The sequence below is a fragment of the Delphinus delphis genome, chromosome 2 (assembly GCF_949987515.2).
Source record: "Delphinus delphis chromosome 2, mDelDel1.2, whole genome shotgun sequence".
Taxonomy (NCBI): Eukaryota; Metazoa; Chordata; class Mammalia; order Artiodactyla; family Delphinidae; genus Delphinus; species Delphinus delphis.
Window position 1 is genome coordinate 40,733,022 of NC_082684.1, and position 23,019 is coordinate 40,756,040.

General features: G+C 34.3%; 1 protein-coding gene across 1 annotated transcript in view; it reads right to left on the reverse strand.

Moving 5' to 3' along the window:
- SLC38A6 (solute carrier family 38 member 6) overlaps nt 1–23,019 on the reverse strand; it is a 76,873-nt gene that overhangs the window by 31,131 nt on the left and 22,723 nt on the right. The window contains exons 4-6 of the mRNA XM_060004446.1: nt 19,200–19,252; nt 15,779–15,818; nt 4,792–4,870 (exon numbers count right to left, since the gene is read on the reverse strand). Coding sequence (XP_059860429.1) covers nt 4,792–4,870; nt 15,779–15,818; nt 19,200–19,252 — 172 coding nt within the window. The remainder of the gene's footprint in view (nt 1–4,791; nt 4,871–15,778; nt 15,819–19,199; nt 19,253–23,019) is intronic.

The following is a 23,019-nucleotide window of genomic DNA, read 5'->3' on the forward strand; positions in this document are numbered from 1 at the left end:
AAAAAGGTCATGAAGAGCCTAGGGGTAAAACGGGAATAAAGACACAGACCTACTAGAGAATGGACTTGAGGATATGGGGAGGGGGATGGGTAAGCTATGACAAAGTGAGAGAGTGGCATGGACATATATACACTACCAAATGTAAAACAGATAGCCAGTGGGAAGCAGCCACATAGCACAGGGAGATCAGCTCAGTGGTTTGTGATGACATAGAGGGGTGGGATAGGGAGGGTGGGAGGGAGGGAGACGCAAGAGGGAAGAGATATGGGAACATGTGTATACGTATAACTGATTCACTGTGTTATAAAGCAGTAACTAACACACCATTGTAAAGCAATTATACTCCAATAAAGATGTTAAAAAATAAATAAATAAATAAATAAAGGCAATACAGTAATGCACAGTAAAGTTAGTTTAAATTTCATGTGCATGTCACAGTCAACTGAATTGTGCTTGGCAATGGATATTTTCCAAGGAACAGAAATGATTAAACTTACAAAATAAAACTCCAGCTTGAGAAATACAAGCCAGTACAAAGAAGTTGCAAAAGCACATTTTATAACTCAAGATTTTAGAAGAATATGCTAACCTGAAATTTTTTCCTAAGTGGGGGAAAAAAGAGTTATCTAACAAAACCCCTATTTTCCTACTGTGATCTATCGTAAATATACACTCTCTTCAAGCCAAAAGAATTAGAGTAAAAAGTTTTATACTTCCTGGAAAACTTGTTTGATCTGTGGATTTAATCCTATATGATAAAAATGTTCCAAGTATGAAATATAGAGTATAGATCCTTAGCTGTATTGCAAATGCTTTGGCATGCAGATTTTTTCCCGTATTTTAATGAAAACCAGATTTATTTATAAGTTGCTTTAATTTCATTCTCGAATGGAACAAGAGTATCATATGTTCTGAATTAGGATCTTACTCACATCCCATATCAATTATGTAACTCAAATGCAAGACAACTTAATTGTGTCAATCATATTCCGCTGACAAGATCATTAAATGTTAACAGAGAGCTTCCAACTTTTAACAGCCATAGATTTTTTTGAATATAAGTTATTCTATGAAAATATAGATGCCTCATAAAAAATTGGTATAAGTATTATAGCTTCTGACTTCTAATAATAAGTTTTGAAATTAGGATATTATGAAAATAAAGTTTCTTTTTGATAACATCTTTATAAAGGTTTAGTTTTCACAAAGGCACATCAAATCTCACGGATAACACAGAAAATAAGCACAACAGAAAATTCTTAACTGCAATGCATTGTAATTCAAACCCTAAAAGTATATCAATATCAGATTAATCTCACAGAGGAAATATTGCTCTGTAACTCTACCTAGAAATAAACTGCCCAGATAGTTAAATCAATTACCATAACATTTGTGTCTTAATTATTTTACAGCATTAAGGTTTAAAGACTAATGATTTAACTGCATTCTAACCAATTAATATAATTAGTCACTTACTAATGCTTTTCAAAACTTTGAAATCCAAAATAAGTGAATATACGTTACATTTAAAACAAGATGAGGCTGTTAAAAAGATGTGCAATTTTAAAACATCATAACGGAGATGATGCAAACTGGCCACAGTATTTTGAAGTATACAGTTTTAAAAATTCATTTCTGACATGTAAAAATAACATTTTTATCAATTTTCTACTAATATGAATAAAATGGAGTTAATTTTTATTTGTTTCTTTAAACAAATCAGAGAAAAAAACCAATAAAGTAAATGACAACTGATTTAAAATGAAGCTATGGTAAAAGCATCACTTTTAGAAAAAGACGACCTAAGTTTTAACAGTTCTGTCACATACTACCTTAATTATTTCTAAAATTTTATATGTATTTTTGTCCTTGTGATATATGACAATAAAAAAGAAAATAACGAGAAGTCACCAAATTCAGGACCAAGAAAAAGGAGAACACATGTGACAACTAGTAGGATTAACATAGTTTATGCAATACATTCAAATATGACTCTGACCTTCCTGGCAGTCAGAGCAAATAGGGAAAAACTACCTTTATATAGTTATTATTACTGGAATTCCTTCTTTTTTTTTTTTTTTTTTGAGGTATAACTGACATACGACATTACGGAGTTGCTTAATTCTCCACATTTACACTATGCTATCAGCTTACAAAAGCATGTATATTTATAATATCTTATTTGGTCATCTCAACAACTTTGTTAAGAAGGCAGTACTGGCACCACCATTATGCCAGATGAAGAAACCTCAGGCCCAAAATTAAATTATATGGCCAAAAGAAGTTAAATTAATTTCCTGAGGTTACTGAATATGAAATGGAGAGAATTTACTCTTAGTCTAACATTCTTTATTTCACCTCTTATTGCCTTGAGTTCTTAGCCCTAAATTATAAAAGAAATTTACTGCGTAGAATTAAAAAAATTTTTTTTACACAGCAGGTTCTTGTTATCTATTTTATACATATAAGTGTATATATGTCAATCCCAATCTCCCAATTTATCCCACCACGACCCTGCTCCCTGCCGCTTTCCCCCTTTGGTGTCCATACGTTTGTTCTTTGCACAGAACTTTTTGAGTAATAGAAGTTGCCTTCAATATTTTTACAGCAAATACAAAGGCAAATTTCACATAAGTATGTCATTTAGCAACTGTTGATCAAAATAAGAGCAAAAAACTTAAAAGTAACTAGATAAAACTATAGATAAAATAAAAAACAAGGTAGCTGTATCTGATGTGATAATGAATGTGGAAACCTATACAAAGGCACAATATATTCCAATGATGAAAAATCATTAAGGGCTTCTACTTACCTTTTTTCAATCACATATTCTTGATGGTTCCTATTCAGATTTAAACTATACCATATTTTCCTTATAAATATGTATTTGCAGTTGTCTAAGTAGAATTCTTTCATGGAAGCCAACTTGTAAAATCTAAAACTCAATTTTGAAAACTTGCCCTGCAGTACAGAACAAGTTCAAATATTGGAGCAAAACAACCAAACATTTAAATCTAAAAGTCTGACGGGTTTTAGTGTTGTGGTTTAGAAACTATATATAATAATTTGATGACAATTAAAAGGATTCATTTAGTCTTTTCAAGTTTATTTTTCTAAAAATTTCATGTTATACGTAGTAAAAGGAAAAGTATAATTAATTTGGGTTTTTTCTGCTATAAAAAAGAGATGAGTCAATAGTCTTTAGAACCCAGTATTGTTTTTTAACATCTTTATTGGAGTATAATTGCTTTACAATGTTGTGTTAGTTTCTGCTGTATAACAAAGTGAATCAGGTATACGTATACCTATATCCCCATATCCCCTCCCTCTTGCGTCTCCCTCCCACCCTCCCTATCCCACCCCTCTAGGTGGTCACAAAGTACTGAGCTGATCTCCCTGTGCTATGCGGCTGCTTCCCACTAGCTATCTATTTTATGTTTCGTAGTGTATATATGTCCATGCCACTCTCTCACTGCATCCCAGCTTACCCTTCCCCCATGTCCTCAAGTCCATTCTCTACATGTGTCTTTATTCCTGTCCTGCCCCTCGGTTCATTAGAACCATTTTTTTTTAGACTCCATATATATGTGTTAGCATATGGCATTTGTTTTTCTCTTTCTGACTTACTTCACTCTGTATGACAGACTCCAGGTCCATCCACCTCACTACAAATAACTCAATTTCGTTTCTTTTTATGGCTGAGTAATATTCCATTGTATATATGTGCCACATCTTCTTTATCCATTCATCTGTCGATGGACACTTAGGTTGCTTCCATGTCCTGGCTATTGTAAATAGAGCTGCAATGAACACTGTGGTACATGTCTCTTTTTGAATTATGGTTTCTCAGGGTATATGCCCAGTAGTGGGATTGCTGGGTCATATGGTAGTTCTATTTTTAGTTTTTTAAGGAACTGTTCCATGCTGTTCTCCATAGTGGCTGTAACAAGTTACATTCCCACCAACAGCGCAAGAGGGTTCCCTTTTCTCCACACCCTCTCCAGCATTTACTGTTTGTAGATTTTTTGACGATGGCCATTCTGACTGATGTGAGATGATACCTCATTGTAGTTTTGATTTGCATTTCTCTAATGATTAGCGATGTTGAGCATCCTTTCATGTGTTTGTTGGCAATCTGTATATCTTCTTTAGAAAAATGTCTCTTTAGGTCTTCTTCCCATTTTGGATTGGGTTGTTTGTTTTTTTGATATTGAGCTGCCCAGTATTTTTAAAATAAGAAAGGAGAAGGGCAGTGTAACATGGTTTAGTATTGTTTATAATATTGTTAAAAAACAGGAAATGAAACAAATTTTTTCTAATAATGCTGTATAACAGGATCTTACACAAGTATGTTGTAACGTTATCACTCTGATTTATCTTTATCACTATGGTTCGCTGAAAAGTGGCAGCAGAATTATCCACTCCCCTCCACTAAGACCTTTACTGTCAGTGCTTTCTGCCTTCCCCCATCCCCCACCCAATCTTTCATGTCCAGAAATTTCTCCTTTACTCTTCTCCAAGAGCTAGCTCATACCTGTCCTGTCCTTTCATGCCCCCATGGAATGCAAGAATTACACTGGCACATCAGAGGGTTCACAGTGCAGTGCTCTGCACATAACGGAGCATCACTAGACATCTGCAGTGTTTTCTTCTCTATTATTACTCTGCCTCTGCCTAATTTGTAAGTGTCTTGAGGGCAGGGGCTACATTTATTTTACTTCCCACAAGGGCTTAATATGTATTTATTGAATTAATAAATGAATGGATACAATGTGAAATATTTTTTCTTACCCACTATGGTCTCCAGACAAAAATTCTGAAATAGCAGCAGGAAGCTCTGTTTTAATAATTAAAAGATAAGATGACATAGCTGCAAACAGAATAAAAAGAGTTCCTATTAGAATTCTATAATTTTTAACCATTTAAAGAACAATCTATCCAGAAATATGGATGTCCATTTGGGCTACAACAGCATGTGGAAGATTAATTCATACTGCACTATCCTCAAAGATAGATATATACCAGGAATGGAGATAAAAATGGAGATAAATAACTTTGTAGAGAAGAATAATTGGTAAGCTCATTAGGTATCTTTTGTTTACATTTCAAGTCCAAGGCAAATGATTTAGGTAAAAGAAAGCATCTTGATTATAGGCTACTTATAAATGAAATTTTGCTTGAAGTTTGGCCAAAACTCTTAATGTTATTCCTCTGTCCAAGGCATTAGCAGTTAGTTTAGCAACATTTGATATAGACACAGGAGATAAATAAGTACAGCTAATAATTTTGATTATTTGTTCTTTCTTACTAGAGAGAGACCTCCCCGCAGAAGTCTCACTTCCTCTCTCTCCTTTTCTCTGCCACTGTCCTTCCACACACATTTTGGACACGTTATTATAAAACAATAACAAAGTGCACAGTGAGTTACATTTTAAGTTGTCCTCTAAAACAGATGAGAAAAGATTCAATTGCAACTATTAAGCATATTAAATAGACAAAGCTTATAACTTTTACTCCATTTTATTAACAGGGCTCATCTGTATTATGCAATCAAAACCTGAAGCTAGCATTATTTCTCACATTCTATCAGACAGGATCCAAGAACTTTTATAGCATTTTAATAATGATCTTATTTCTGGTATAGCTATAAAAAAAACCCACATCTTATTAACCTTCCATCATACACTAGGAAATGTTTAATATGGTTACAGAATACAGAACTCATTTATATGTAAATACTTGAGTTTAAACTTAAATGCTTAAGTATATAGAAACCCAGATGATTTAGAGTCAGTTTAACAGAGTAATAATCTCTGTTTCCCCCAGAGATTAAGTATATATTAAAAAAGAGCCAACAAGAATATGTCCATGAAGAATAGAGTGTACTCTGTGTGCATGTTAATTTTATTACTTATTTATATTTCAAGAAACATTTCACTTTCTCCTTGGACCTCCAAAAACTAAGAACACAAATGAATGCCAAGGCTGAATGGCAAAAATGTGGGGGAAAACTGATTAAAAGGCTCAAAGAGTTTAAGAAGAAGAATGTATGCTTCTCAATAAACATATTTAAAAGTAGCTGAACTTCACAATTATTACAGTGCTGTGTGACCACTCGATCCTGGGGGGAAAAAAGCATATATACTAGTTTGTGTATAAATTTACATGAAGATAGGCAACGCTTACATATACAAACACATACACTCTCTTTTTTTTTTTTTGGTAAAACAACATGTACTTATGGCAAAGTAAAATTTAGAACAGTTAAGTAAATAGTCACTTCTCTGCAATGAAAATATACATATTCACATTTTCCAGTTTATGACTATTCCTTTTTTCCCAGCAGAAGTACAGCTGTTGAAATAAAGCCTTTTCCTCAGCAGAAGTACAGTACATTTCTCCAAACTCTCTGTTAGTTATGGGACATTACAATTAATCGTATGTGAAAAGGTATTCTAAGTTGTTCATATTCTCATAAGGAAAAATGCTACCAATTTGGTACAGAACAGAAGGAAGGTTTAGATTAACCTTCACCACTAAAGGATTTGGGGGTCTTTGTTTATAATACTTTATCTATTCCAAAGAATCATACACATATGGTGTGATGATGAAAATCATGAATTGAATATTCTGAAACTGGCCTAGAGCTACTTAAATATATCTTGCAAGGAAAAAAAAAAAGTACTTGAAAACAAGGAATGCAGACTTCCTACACAATGTAATTTATTATCTGCCCATCAGTCTTTCTTGCTTGGATTAATCCAATACCACATGCTTTTCTAAAGTTTCAGACATTCATCTCTTTCAGTAATTTTCTATTATTTCTTTTAGATCTTTAGTTGTAAAAAGCTTCAATGAATATGAGATCATATTTCTTCCTAATATACAATCTGTCATTCTTCCCAGAATTTCTATTAGCCCCTGGCTAATCATTTGATCACTTTTATCCTCTGTTGTAGCCTTAACTCTTTGGTTTTCAAATGGGAGTCCTATTTCATTAGATTCCAGTCTGAAGAATCATGTATATTTCAAGAAATATGAACTCACCAAACATATGTTTCTCTCTCAGAAGAAAAGATCTCAGCATACAAGATATAAATATAATAAAACATGTAAAATACTGCTTCTTAGAGAATGCTGGTGTTTGTTTTAAGAGCTACAAAACCACAGAGCTCATGATGGGGAAAAACTCCACTGATTAAGCAAGTAAAACAAAGAAAGACACTATCCTTTTCACTGTCTAGATTATTTTTTCCTAACCACAAGAAAACTTTCATGCAAGGACTAGCACCTTAACATATTATATGTAGTACAGAGACAAACAAAAATTACTGAATATACATTAAGTTAGGAATACATCTTAGATTTACATAAAAAGAACAGTCAGCTCAATAAAATAAAGGGGAAAAGTTTTAAAGATATAAATTCAATAGGAATGCTCATATATCCATTGTTTTTAACCCAAAGGTTCACTAGCTCCAAAAGCTGCTTGCCAACACCTTTCATCTCATGTCTTCTATTAATAGCATAAGGAAGTGTTTAAGGACTTATCTTAGAGACAGGTCATAAGCAAGAACTTGTAAATGATTTTTGCTGACATCGATACATAGTGTAGACTCCTAATACAAGACACACCATGTTGTCCTTTAAATTAATAGCTGTAACAGGGTCATCCACAAGAGCCATGGTTATAGCTAAGTGGTTCTGGCCTTCATACCACCAAAGCCAGAATTAGGGCTAGAAGACATACCTTGGTGACAGGTATTCAACCATTACAAATCATTTAGTTTCACCATATTAACTAAATAGGTATTCTTTTCTCCTTCATTTTAAACATAACAAATAGAACTCATTTAATAGAAATTTATTTCCCTGGGAGGGAAATAAAAAATCTGTCAACTTAATCGAAACACAGAAGTTGAAAGTATTCTTTAAAAGCCATGTGGAGAAGCAACTGTTCTATTAAGAAATGACTAAAATAGGGTAAAATTTGATTAGGCAATAGCAAGTAGTAAGGTATTAATATTGGTTGATCTAATCATAAAGAGAAACACATGAGTTGGGAGCATGCAGGCTGAGGGGAGAGATGTCAAAAACACAAAAGGGAAAAGTGCTCTGGAGGAGAAGAATTATAAGAACAGCGAACATTTGGGGGCTTAGTATGCCTATTCTAAGTGATTTGCAAGTTATTTCCTCATTTAAAGTTAAGTTTAAATTTATTTCCTCACCACGAACCTGTGAGGTAGATATTATTTATTTCACAGGTGAGGAAATGGAAGCACAAAGAGGTAACTTGCCCAAGCTAGTGATGGTGGAAGCAGCCCATCTGGCTTGAGAAATCTGCACTATTAACTGTTATGTTATGAGAAAGTGCAGAGAAGCAAAGTGGCGAAGAAATCCACCACAGGAAAAAGAAATAAGAAAAGTCTATCAAAAGGACCACTCCCCAGCATTGTTCTTTTTTCTTTTCATCACCATTTAAACAACAAATTGCTACCGAATGCTCAGTTTAGCAGTTGGGTTCAAAGAAAATAAAGAATTTCTACAACACAGAACATTAGTTAGAAGCGTTAAAAACACTTATAATGTTCATTTCACTTTGAGATGTGTTTTCATTTCAGTTTGTAGCTGGTTTGGTAAAGTGTTTAGTCAAGATTCCTCAGACAGGCTAAGGAGTTTCATGATAGGACTATTGCATTTACCACTACGATTCTATTGCATCTACAGCTATTACTGTAGTTCGGAAGAGAAAGTGTCCTGTTCTCACATATTTGAGATATTAACACTATACTGAAATTGAAAAAAATTAATACAAAAACCAATTCTTCTTCCCACAAACCCTGTACTCTCATAGGCTACTTTTTAGGACTCCCTTAAAAAAAAAAACGACAAAGCTTCAATTGGAGTGTGGACCTAAGAAACCATTAATTTACAAAAATAATTATCCTTTTTGTTAAACACTTAAAAACACGTATGAAGATAAGATTATGTAGATCTATTTTTAAAACAGAATTAGGTTTTCAGCACTTGGAAGAAGTTCAGCAACTTCTTGAAGGATTAGTCAGCCAGCTCTAAACAGATGTACTATGGGAGGAAATAATGTTTGCCTTTCCTTCTAAGAGAGATTCAGTTTTACTTCAAACATGTTTTTAGTCATGGACAGCAACTGGTTTATTCTATTTAATGTGTCTTATTAACCTGGTGTTCCTAATAAATGTCCAAATGCCACTGAAATTATATCTCCATTCAAAATAATACACAACACAATCTCTCTCATTTTTAAAAAAGACTTTAAAAAACTCTGAAAACAAGGTCATTTCCCTAATTTGTGCACAAATGGAAATCAAAAATATATGGAGGAACTTCCCCCCCCATAACCCTTGGAAAATATATATCTTTGTTTTACTATTTATCAAGATCTTAAACTTGAATAAAAACTGACCAGAATATTTACTATTCTGAGAACCTTATAATTAAACTTCAATTAATAATTGTTACTAAGAAATACAATATTTTCAAAACCTCTTTAAAGTGACATGTAACCAGTAAATTTTGTCAAAGGAAGGACTTGTAAGAAATACTCCCCTTCCAAATTTCCTTTATTTCTCCTATTCTAAGACAGTGCTTTCTAGAATTTCTGGACAATACTATTCAGGCCTCAAAAAAGCCGCAGTTTGACTACAGATGAGACGACCAGCAGATGGCGTTGTAACAGCACTCCCAATCCCTGTGTCCCAGGAGATGGTACAAACCAGTAATTCTGAAAGACTTCAGTTACCTTACCCCCACCCCCCGCAAAAAATACACGCGCGCACACACACACACACATATTTCAGTAAGAAAGTAAAGCCAAAGGGTTTCTAACTTAATATTAAGTCACGATTTTGAAAAATACTGAGAATTTGAAATTTTTACAGCTCTCAACTGAGAATGATCTTATTTATACCTTTCTGCTTATGAGATTTAGAAACTGTGCTACTTGACCACATAAAAGGGCTGCTGAGTTTCTCTTAAAACTTAGATACCCAAACTGAGGCGTTAATCAAGGCTGCTGTAGTAGGTCTGTGGGATCTCTGCCAGGCTGGAAAATCTGGGTCATTCTAGCAATTTCAGGAGGTTTCAGTAAGTCTACTAATGTTTAGGGTTTCCCTTCCAAAATATGTAACAGTGACTCAATCTTTATTCTCCTTTAAAGAACTAAGGAAAGAATATGCTATCCATAGTGGTCCTTCATATTTTAAAAGAGCAAAATAAGAATTTAACGTACTCCCAGGAGCCACTCACCTTGCGTTTTGAGTTGGGCAAGATATGAAACCAGAAATAACATCAATTAACTTCACTTTTATCACATACTCATCAGAGTTAACATGACTTTCAACATGACTAAAGATGATTTGAGGTTTACTGCTTGATTTCTAGGGATACTTTAGCCAACTGAGTGGTCTATCTCAGGAGTTCAAACACTTGTGAAACTACTTACTTTGGTTTTTAGGAAAAGAATCTCATAATGCAACACAATTAGAGGAACTATGTGGAAACTACCTGTACTTATTTGCTATTACAGTTCTTAATCCTTTAACTTGTAGTCCGCTAAATTCAAACTCTCAGCCAGAGTTCTCTTCCCTCTAACAGCATTAAATATTAAAACTCCCAGATGCTTCTTTTCTGACTTTATGTCCAAGCAACAATGACTCTCAGCAAATGCCCCTCCAGTGCCTGAGGCATCGGGCAGCTGGGGCCTCTCTGGCTCTGGCTCTGGCCTATTTTGGGCCCCTAATTCATCAGTGTTGGGAGGCAATCAGGAATTGCTTCTAAGTAGTATTTTACTACGTGGCTCTCCATTTTCTAAAGGTAATGGTTTCCATAACCCTAGAAAAAAAGAGTGCTAAATTTAGTGAGTCACATTTTTTTCTATTATAAAGTTTAGAGATTTTTCAAAGACAGTAGATCTTTCCAATCTATTTGTCAGACCACACTAGTGCCCTGTGACTAATACTTGGTGTGTGATTGTACTGGGGAAAAAAGGTTTTCTGTGAAGTTCTGACAGTCGATTTTTCCCTAAAGAAACCATATGCTCACTTATGCATTTTGTGTGGTCTTCTCTTGCCAGTTGATCTTCCTTTTTTAAAGGAACACCAAACCAGGTCACTGGCTTTTCCTTCTCTCCCTCCTTCTCTTATTCCTTACTTTCTTCCTATAATAAATAAGATTTATTAAACACCTACTAAGTGCTACGTACTTAAGAGCATAAATGAATGAGCAAAATTACTTAGATATATGGAATACAAAGATGCAGGGAATAAACTGAGTCTTACTAAAAGATCCATGTAACAAATATTGATCAAGGACAATTCATGATCATCTTGCTTCTAAAGGCCCCTGTTTCATTTTTCTCATAGATTCATCAGGGGCATAGAATCCCAAGAAAACTGAGAAATGTTTAAATGTTACAAAGAATAAGAGTCAGGAAGCATTAATCTAAGACATGATTATCCAACCTGAAAGCAGATGATATTAAAATACTTTATCTATTTTACATAAATAAGATCTAACTCTCCTCAATATTTTCAACCTTTTAATTTTTATATAATTCTAAACTATAAACCACTCTATGGACTTTCAAGTTTCTTTCTATCATTTATATAGTATATAAAATTGTCTCCTTGAAGCAAAATCTTAGGCTTTTAAACAGAATTTTTTTAATTGTCTCATTCATTCAACAAATATTATTTATTGAGTTCCTCTACCAGAAACTAGGTCAAGTTATGAAAACACATAGTTCCTGTCCCCAATGAGTTTTAAAAATCCTCAACATTTAATCTTTTCATAGCTTTACAAGTATTTACTATATCAGAGCAGAAAGAACAAAGCCTTTAGAAGTAGACAAAGTGAGATTTGAGTCCTGGCTGTATTAAGGGGTAAAGGTAAGCAAGTCATTTATCCCTTCTGAGTACTGATTTCGACCTCTGTAAAACGAGGATAATATCATCTACCCTGAAGGGCTGTTGTAAGTATAATTAAAGTGTCTAGGAGGAGGCTTGACCTAAAGACAATCTATTATATTATTTTTCATTTCTAAACAACCACTGAAAAACTCCAAGCATTTATACTAATAGTGAATATACTATTTTTCAAAAATGCTATCTGAACTATATTATATATGCAGATAGGCATGTAAGAAGTGCAAAAATTTAATCTGATGCTATACACTTCATACCATCTTACAAATATCCAATGTATTTCCAATTAACAAAGGGAAAAGTCAAAATCCATTTTGAAAGAATAACATTAAATAAATCATATGCACAACATATTAAAGATCCTCCCAAATAAGTATGCTGTTTCTTCTCAAGCATACATGGCTTAGCGCTGTTAAGGGCTTCCACGGACCTAGCTTAGATTAATCAAGAAATTACTTCGTAAGCCTGGAGTTCTTAGATTTTAACCTCAGAGGCTCAGTGGCTGCCCTAAAGGGTAGTTCTAAGAACTGAGACTCCCCTTTCTGAAAAAGAACAGCATCCATGAAAGCTTTTAGAGCAATAGTTTCTGACTTGTTAAAGATACCTAAGAAAAGACCAAATCATCTTTTGAACCAAGAATAACCCTCCCACAAAACTTTCCTGTAATAAAAATATTTTAATGCTCTGAAGGAATTAACATGCCTATCAAAGTGCTAAATTAGAAGGTGACTTTTGTGGTAAGAAGGGACCTTAAGCTTCGTGCTTTTCCCATCCTACCCCCAGCAATTTAACAAAGAGGAAACTGAAGCTGAGAGGAATTTTCCCAACACACATGGCTACCTAATGGCAGAGACTGGAGCAGAAAGAATTCAACGTATCTGACTTCCAACCCCGTGTTCTGCTCACAAGAGCAAGCTTCCAATTCTATTATAATAAAGGAATGATTATATGCACATCTTGCTAAGACAAAAGAAAAAAAAGTTCTGAAAATGTTTCAGTTATTATTTAGTGGGCTCTCAATAGATAAACTTTTAACCAATGTGAAGAAAATCATGAGGACATTATTCTAAAAACTGAATAAGCATTACCAGCTTTTCTGAATTTGAGGGACATTAAAAATTTCTGTGCTTGCTTCTAAGTCACTTTTTAAAAAAAGTTTCTGAAACAAAGCAAGCAAGCAAATCAACAAACAGTTGGAAGAACTGATGATTTATCTGCCACCAAATTCAGAATTCTTTCTAGAACATTCTGACAACTGACCAACCAGCTCTGTTTGAATGTCTTCAGGGATACAGAGCTTTATCAAAGGAGTGTAGGCCATCTCCATTATCACACAGCTTAGCATTCCAAATGAAACCAGACCAGCTTCACTGTAGAGTTCTACCCATTAGAACCAGTTCTGCCCTCCAGAACAATACTAAATTAGTCTAGTATCTTTCTATATTTCATGTTCAGCTTTTCAAATATTTAAAGCTAGTGATCAGTCTAGAAGTCCCCTTTTCTTCTTGATAAATATAGCTAGAATATTAAAAAGTACTTGGAAATAGCACATATAAATCATATTCAGCTCCATTAAGCTTAAAAAAAAGGTTTATCCAGTTCCAAGTATTGTGCTAGGTTCTGGGACTACAAAGAGAAATAAGACATAATCCTTGCCTTGGAGGAGCTGACAATATAGTGGGGAAGTAAAAGCATATACAGAGATAACTTCAACCTAATAACAGCAAGTGCTAAAATAGAGTCATGTCCAATAACAGTTGCACACCAGATTAGGGAACAAGGAAGAGATCAGGGTGAAGGATACAGAGAATACAACAGCAGGCATTTTGCCAGTCACAAATTTAGATCCAAAGTCCTGGGTTGAAAACTCTACATAAAATAAACAACAGTTAACCCTAATCCAAACAAAATGTGCTTGATGGTTCTTACTAATCATATAGAGAGGAAAATAAGGGATTGAAAATACCAAAACATACTTTCACATTAGCGACATTACAAGTGCACATTTAAGCAATACATATTTGCTAAAATAAAGTATTCCAAAGTAGATCTTAAACTCAATGATATTATATAGATTCATTAGGTAAGAGACTGGTTACTAACTGCTAATGTGAAGAGCGAAGTGTGTGTTAACAAGGAAATTATTTGGTACGACATCCAAGAAAGTATTCTTCTCCTTCAATAATATATTTTTTTGCCCTGAAAATTCAAAGAATTAAAACATGAATGTTCAGGATTTCCAAAACAATGGCAAATACAATTTATTTTTGGAATGTTAATTTTTTCCTTGACCAAGAAACTCATTAAAGATGGAATTTTGCTGAACAATACTTAAAGTGAAATAGCTCATATCTCGAGTATCAGTTAAACTTTATTAAAGCTGTCATGTTTAAATTATTTTGAACTATCACAGATAAGAAATAAGATTAAAATTTCCTCTGACCATACCTTCTTGAATAAGATCCAAAGTGCATATCAACCTTCTCTGTATTTAACCTTAAAGTAAAAGTATTTATTTAGCACTCCAGTCAATGGTAAAAGAAAATTAAGATATCGTTCAGCATTTGTGACTTCTTTACAACATATACAAACATGATTCCCATAGTATTTTGGATTTAAATGTTTAATACATTTAGTCAATAACTATCAATAATTAAAAGTAATTTTTGTTTCTACATAGTTCTTGATATCAGGATCATATTTTTTTAATTTAATTTAATTTTTTTTGTTACGTGGGCCTCTCACTGTTGTGGCCTCTCCCGTTGCAGAGCACGGGCTCCGGACGCGCAGGCTCAGTGGCCATGGCTCACGGGCCCAGCCGCTCCGCGGTATGTGGGATCTTCCCGGACCGGGGCACGAACCCATGTCCCCTGCATCGGCAGGCGGACTCTCAACCACTGCGCCACCAGGGAAGCCCCTCAGGATCATTTTTTAATGGGAACAAGATGCAAGATAAATGTGAGAATACTTTTCATTTGTCTCAAGTTTGTTTATTCTTTTTTTATAAATTTATTTATTTTCTTTATTTATTTTTGGCTGCGTTGGGTCTTCGTTGCTGTGCACGGGCTTTCTCTAGTTGTGGCGAGCGGGGGATACTCTTTGCTGTAGGATGCAGGCTTCTCATTGCGGTGGCTTCTCTTGTTGCGGAGCACAGGCTCTAGGCGCTCGGGCTTCAGTAGTTGTGGCTCGCGGGCTCTAGGCGCTCGGGCTCAGTAGTTGTGGTGCATGGGCTTAGTTGCTCCGCGGCATGTGGGATCTTCCCAGACCAGGGCTTGAACCCGTGTTCTCTGCATTGGCAGGCGGATTCTTAACCACTGCGCCACCAGGGAAGCCCAAGTTTGTTTATTTTTTAAACCACGTGGTCATTTTCAATTTCTTGGTTACAAAAGAAGGTTGCCTTTCCACACCTGACACAGCCATGAAACACCACTCCCTCTAAAGCAGTACATGCCACTGGGGGTGATCAGGACAAAAGTAGAGGAGAAATACTTCAGAATCACCTGGAGAGTTTTTCCAAGCGGTACTTCACCACTATTACAACTACAGAAAGCCCATGCTTTAGAGGTGTGTGGCAGACCTAATAACAAGATTGAAATCAAGGGTTTAGCTGCAACTGAATTTAGAAACTATTGTCCTACAAGTGCTAAAAAGGATTTAAAAAAAAAAAAAGAGTAATGAGGACAACACACAGGGCTTCTGAGACACCTATGTCTACAGAGGTTCAGGTTCCCAGCTAGACCTGTAGTAAGGCAAGAAGCCAAAGGAGGAAATCATTTCCATCACATTTATGCATAAGCAGTGCACTTTCAATTGCTTACCTCCAATATTCTGAATTATTATGGTGCCTGCTACCACCATCTAAAAAACAACAAGTGTATTCAGAAGATGAAAGGGGAAATAATACAAAAGGATCAGTATTTTATTAAAATCTAATAACTATGACTTAAAAACAGATGCAGAAATTGAGTGAAGAGAAACTGAAAAGAATACACTTTGCCAGCCATTTGTAATATATAAAACTAACAATCATCACATAACCTTTCTTTAATAGTTCCATGGTTACTATAAAGAACACTTTCGTAAGTTTTCTTGGCAGTCATTTTTAAATAGTTAAAAGTGTTAAAAAGCTAGTAATCAATGGTTATCAAAGTACCAAAAAACTGAAATTGAATCTATCTGCTCTCATTCTCCCTTTTTTACTGGTTTCATCACTTTGCTTTGTTAGGTAGACTGAGATAGTCTCAGGTGTGTTGTGTCAATGCCGTACTGCACAGAAGGGAATAATATAGTCTGCGGAGTGTATCAGCTTGGCATACACCAAGCCTTGAACATCCCTGTCGCAGGGATTAATAAAGTCTAGAGCAGAAAACTCTATAGAGCCTACATATTCTCACATCTGAAAATTGAAGCAAAATGTTTTAAACTCAATAATATGAAGTAGACTGAGTGCAAGACAACAGGAGGTGGTAAAGAGTGTAATATATTGGAGAAGTCCTCCCGTTTCAAAATGGGGCAGCTGCTGCACAGCTCTGGCCAGTTGCTGACATGTGAGAATGTGAATCCAGTGTAGCTCAATCTTCTGCTTTTTCAAGAAAAGTCAGAAATTGAATTCTTTTAAAATGTCATAACTCTTTGTTGGCAATCAGCTAAAAATAAAAAAGATTTGAGCCAAACAAAATATGCCTGAGGACTATGTTCAGCCTGCAGGCTTGCTAACTTGTGATCTTTGATGACATTCCTGGGAAACTCAGGATAACACTTTATCCATTCTTGGTCATCAGATGTACTCAGGAGAAATGATTAAACATTCTGCTTCCACTTGGGCCTTTCAGTCACTTATATCTTGGTGGATCTGTACCTCCAATGTATGTTTCGAGCTGACTAGCTATCTAAGATCATTACTACATGGACTGGGAAGAGATGACCCTTCCTCTCCTAGAAATTCCATCAGTGACACAGCATTTGCCTATCCTGGGAATAAACTAAGTTACTGAGACCTAAAAGCCTTGGGGTCTGGAAAGCAGGGATAATGATAGAAACACTTGGCAAGGTGTCTTTGAATGTGGTAACTCCACTCTAACATTTTCCAGAAAAATCTCTACATATCAACCCATTTAAAAATTAGTTCCAAAGTGTCACTCACAGTTATTTGTGAAAAGACTTTTTTGAAATTTTTGTATACTATTTTTCATATGCAATTGATACCTTTGTCAATCACAAATGAAATTTGGATTTTTCTAAGAATATACTGCAAAAAGCAATAATATCAGCTTAGTGATGACTATCTTCCCATTTTTTGTCTGAATTTAAGCATTTTTGATCTAGAAAGTCAGTATATCTTTCTATCAATCTATCGATCTATCGATATTTCCAGTGCCTAGCACAGTGCATGGCACATGGTATTTGCTCAATAAATATTTGTTTGACAAGTACATAAATCCATTTATAAACAATTAAAAATTTTCCTTAAAAAGTTCAAAGCATTTCAAAAATATTTAATTTTCAGAACAATGTTACCCTATCATGTGTCATATCCATATTCATATAATATCTGGAAAGAAGGAAATAGGAAAGTTTCAACCCAACTGTGGAAGTTGAGAGAAAATATTAAACAAACAAACAACTCCTCATTTAGACTATTCTCTGTCTGTGTATCTGCCTACTAAGAACTGTGTGCATACATTAAAATGATAATGCAACTATTGTAGAGTTTTAGGAAAAGGGGACTCTCAATAATCCATGTTCTTCTTGTAGAGTCTGCTGCTATCCAAGGAATGCAGGAAACACCAATGTGAAATAACAGTGATGATGCTTAGGCATGTTTACAGATTATATTAAATTAATTGGAGAGTTTTCTTATATAAATAACATCTTCTTCTTCCTTGATTAAACTGGATACAGTTAATTGATCATGATTATACCAAACATCCTGATCTTCGAGAAAGAGAAATTGTTTAGATGATTAACAAAAGCCTTTACCCTCAAAAGTAACATAGTCTCCATTTAGTTCAAGTTTCAGGCTATTAAAATAAGCTCCAGGGTTTCCCTGGTGGCGCAGTGGTTGAGAGTTCGCCTGCCGATGCAGGGGACACAGGTTCGTGCCCCGGTCCGGGAAGATCCCACGTGCCAGGCCCGTGAGCCATGGCCGCTGAGCCTGTGCGTCCGGAGCCTGTGCTCCGCAATGGGAGAGGCCACAGCAGTGAGAGGCCCGCGTACCGCAAAAAAAAAAAAAAAGATAAGCTCCAAACCATGAGGTTACATAGTATGATTTAAATATTCTCTTTGTGCTTTAAAACCAAAGTTAATTTGAATGTAAATACACATTCCCCCCCACCATTACATAGCTATACCTTTTTCCTCCCAGACTCACTTCTAAGAAGCTAGTTCGGCAATCTACAAATACAGCATCGTTTTATATTAAAAACAAAACAAACAAAAAATACAAACAACAGATTTACAAAGAAAAAGTCCTGTTTGGAGCCAACATGTAAATGGATTTTAGAAGTATGACAGCTCTTCAGAAATAAAAAAATATTAAAGCACTAACAATAATATTTAACTACTGATTACCTGTGGAAGAAGACAGTATTTCCTCTACCCATTAAATTAGTTTAGTATGCCTATCACAGATGAATGCCCAATAAATACTGTTGTTATTTCTCTTATTCTAAGGAGGAAAAGTAGATTTTGAGTCTGGAGTCCTATGTAATACTGGCCTAAGTAATTGTAGACAAATAGGCCCCTTCCCTTCTCTGGGCCTTAATTTCCTAACCTATAAATGAGGGGACATCTAGATCATCTTTTAGCACTGTTCAGCTCTTAAATGATATGATCTTCTAATTATCAGTTTTTTTAAACATGCTATAAGTTTAATTCTATGCTTCTGTCTTGTCCTGTCTTCACGAGAATTTACTCAGATAATATAATCAAAATTAAAAAGAAAAACTTAAAGCAGGCCATCGTTACTGATTTAAAATTATACAAGTCATTGTTCTCCTTCATTAGGGTAAAAAACACTAAAAAAATTTAAGTGTTGAATTAAATTTATCAATGCATTTTTAGGAAGGGTACAGAGATTTCTTCTCTCTCTTCCTGCTCCCATCATTCTCTTTCTTCATTTTAGTTTCCTTTTATTCCCTTAATTTCTTTCTCTTATATATACTTGTCTTTTCTAACTGGAAATGGAAGGAAAAATTCCCTTCAGGATTTTGAACACAGCAAGGAGAAAAAAATAATTACCTTTCCAGGTAATCCAAATGCAAAGAGTCCAAGATCTTCATAAGATGTCACAGCTGTTAAGAGAAATTATAACTGTTATTTTTCCACAAAACTATTTGTGTGCCAAGTCTTACACAGAAGAAAGCTACTCCACTACTACCTGATAGCTATTGGATTGTCACACTAAATTTAAAGCAGAAGTAATGACTTTGGGGGAAACCCGAAAACTTATGATCCATGAAGACAGCATCCTCTTAGAATAAGTAGAGCTTAGCAATTACCAAGGTTGTCTAACAACTACCCAGGCTGCATAAATTCAAATAGAATAATTACTCAAGAACAACACACTTCTCACTAAACAGTACTTGCAGACTACACTGTCCAAATGTAAGTTTCCATTGGCAACAGTTTCTGAAAACTGCTGTGTAAATAAAACTTGATAAAGTACAAAAGTTGTATCATACTTTCAGAGACATTCACTTTTCCAGGCTACCTAGGATATGATAATGTATTCATGATAGAAACAATACCCTCATCCTGCAATAAGGGTATATATTTTCTTTTTCATCATAAAGAGTATGAAATTACATTTTCATTCCACATGTTCAAGAAGTGTGATCACAGAAAAGATGAAAATTAAATGGCTCATAAAAGAACCAAATGTGTCCTTAGATGATAAAGCTTCATGTTATAACTAGTGATGTCACAGGTAAAAATAAGAGAAGTAAAAACATTTATATAATCCTAAATTTGAAAAGTCCTTAAACTTACAGTGCTTACACTGAAAAAAAAAAAAAGCAGGTTAGCAGACACTAAGGCTTGCTTATAGCAACACACATTTCCTATTGAGTCAAAGATATGTCTCATCATTTCTTAAAGAAAGTTTTTAATATATACTCTCAAGATATACATAGGTTTCTTTACCACTACATTAACAAAAAAACTCCCTTATACTTTCATAAACAAAGTCTACCACGTATGAAAAAATAAGCATTTTGAAAACCACACATGGTCTGTACATGTTATAACTATTACAAATTCAGAACGAAAACAGTGAAATGCTAAAAAAATAAGTTTTACTTAAAACAAAAATTTTTAACATTTTAAACTTTTTTAAACTTTAATTTATTATCAGAGTAGATAGAAGAATTTCAAAACTTTTTGGATGACACAGCTATTTTTTATTTTACTTTTTTATTTTTTTGGCCACATTGTGTGGCACGTGGGATCTTAGCTCTGCGACCAGGGATCGAACCTGTGCCCCTTGCAGTGGGCACGTGGAGTCTTAACCACTGGACCACCAGGGAAGTCCCAACACGGCTATTTTTTAAAATTATTTACATACTGCTCAACAGTGGGCAAGGACAATTTAATTTTGAATTTGGAACATATAATTTGATTATAAGTAGGAACCTTTATGCTTTAACAATGAAAGACTTCAATAATAATCTTAGAGAGGTAGACTGTAGATATATTTTAGAACATAAAATTAAAAAGCAGAGTTAAAAAACTAAGAACTGGATTTTTTTTCCTCCTATGTGAAATGCTGAAATTCTTTTTTTCAAATACACATGTTCTAAAGTGAATGTCAACACAAAAATTAATAATTATTTCAACCAATAAATCTTTACTAGTTTGTTTTCATATTCCTAAATATAGTTAAGAGATAATGTTATATAGGGGCACAATTTCTTATATTTAACTTCCAAAGCCTTGGTATATATATTAAACCAGAAAATTCTCTAAATGTTAGCTTCTATCTAATTTGACATTAAGAAGGTAATTTTGTTACATACTAGGTGTTTGTGAACCAAGTCTCCAGAAGGTCTCTGATCTGTCACTATGAGGCACGAGATTAAAGGAACAACATTGTTCATTTTCAGCATCCCTCTTTCATATTACAGTTGAAAGTGTTAGTTCTTTTAAAAAAACTTTCCTTCCAAGGACTTAAAGCAAGGAGGCTTTTCAGTGTTACATATGGAAATACACCACATAACTTGCTTTTAAAATGATCTATTTTGGGGACTTCCCTGGTGGTCCAGTGGGTAAGACTACACGCTCCCAATGCAGGGGGCCTGGTTTCGATCCCTGGTCAGGGAACTAGATCCCACATGCATGCCGCAACTAAGATCCCACATGCTGCAACTAAAAGATCCCACATGCCGCAACGAAGATCCCCTGTGCTGCAACTAAAACCCAGCACAGCCAAAATAAATAAATAAATTTTAAAAAACTTTAAAAAAAATTAAATGATCTAGTTTGCATTAGATTCTTAGGGAGCAAGTTATCAAGATAATACTCTTTAAAAAGTTTGACTAGGATTTGTTTTATTTTTAAATAGCAGAAAACAAGTATAGATCGTATACTAGTAAACATAAAAAGCAAATAACTTTCCGATAAGCAAAAATAATATTGAAATATTCCAAAAAGAATTGGTATTTCAATTATCTAAATTTAAATAAATTAAACATTTATTCTTAATTTTTAAATTAGAATATAACATTTATTACTCCAGAAAATATAATCAAACTAACAGCTTAATGAAGATAGTTGTAATTGCAACTTCTGACAATAGTGGCATACATTTTAGCAATCTCACATTTGTTCTCTATTATTTTCTGGTGTTATAAAAATATCTTTAAGTACAGCAAAGTCCCAAATTCAGAGTGAACAAAGTTTAGACTTTTAAATGGAGACTTACACTATGTTCAAATCCTAACTCTACCTTTAAGTCAGCAGGTCTGGCTAGTCATTCAGTTCTGTCACTGTCATCTTACTTCTTTTATGTTGCAAAAATTAGAAGTACTTTTCCAGGTCTGAGACATCATTAGTACGAACAATGGCTTCTGGCTTAACTTTGAGGCTTTGCTTAGATAAAATATGTACACAGTCAGTCAAATGCTTTATCTCCACATATTTACTATTTAATGGTTTTCTGGATCATCTCGACATACGAACCAAAACAACACTAGTGAAATACTTTGAAAATTCTGTTCTACCATTTGGACAATTAAGATGCTGGTAACAGTGTAAATTGGAACTGACTTTGGAATGTAATTTGACCAACGAACCTTGAAAATATTTATAATATTTGACCCCTGGGAGCTTGCATCTTAGGAAATAAGACTAACATCAGAGAAATCATTATATGCAAAGATACTCATTGTGTATTATTTAGATTGAAAAAAAAGACTACCTAAATGCTCAATAATGGTAAAGTGGTTAAGTAAATTATGGTAGGTATATCTAGTAGAATAATATGTAGCCATTAAAAACTATGTTTATAATAACATGAAAAATGTCAATATTAAGTGAAAAACATAGGATTTGATTGAATATGATCTATAAAGCAAAACACTTTCCTATGATCAATGTTTTAATATCTTATTTATAATGTAAAAGATGTTTTGAGAGATATCAAAATGAGACGTGAGGATGACCAGTCACATTAATAGCAAATTCTTACAGAAGAGGAATAACATTAATTATGAAAATTATGGATTTAATTCGGCCTTTTACAGGAATTCATACAAGCAGTACTTGGCACAATCCTTAAATAAATAACTGAAAGCAGTCATTAGCAATCTATTTTAGGAAATTATTTTTTGATATTGAAGAAATCAATGCTATGGTTTTGAGGGGATGGAAAGGCTGTAAATCTTAATCAAGTAAATTGGGGAAAAATTTCTTCTTTAATGTACCATCAAGGCACACTTTAGTGCTATTTTGGCTAGACCAAGAGTTTGGCCTCCACAGGAATCGTTTGGAAAGCTGCTTCCCATGAAGTAGTGGAATATTTCCAGCTAGTTACTCCAGTGTTCCGTCTGCTTTGCATTTTTTC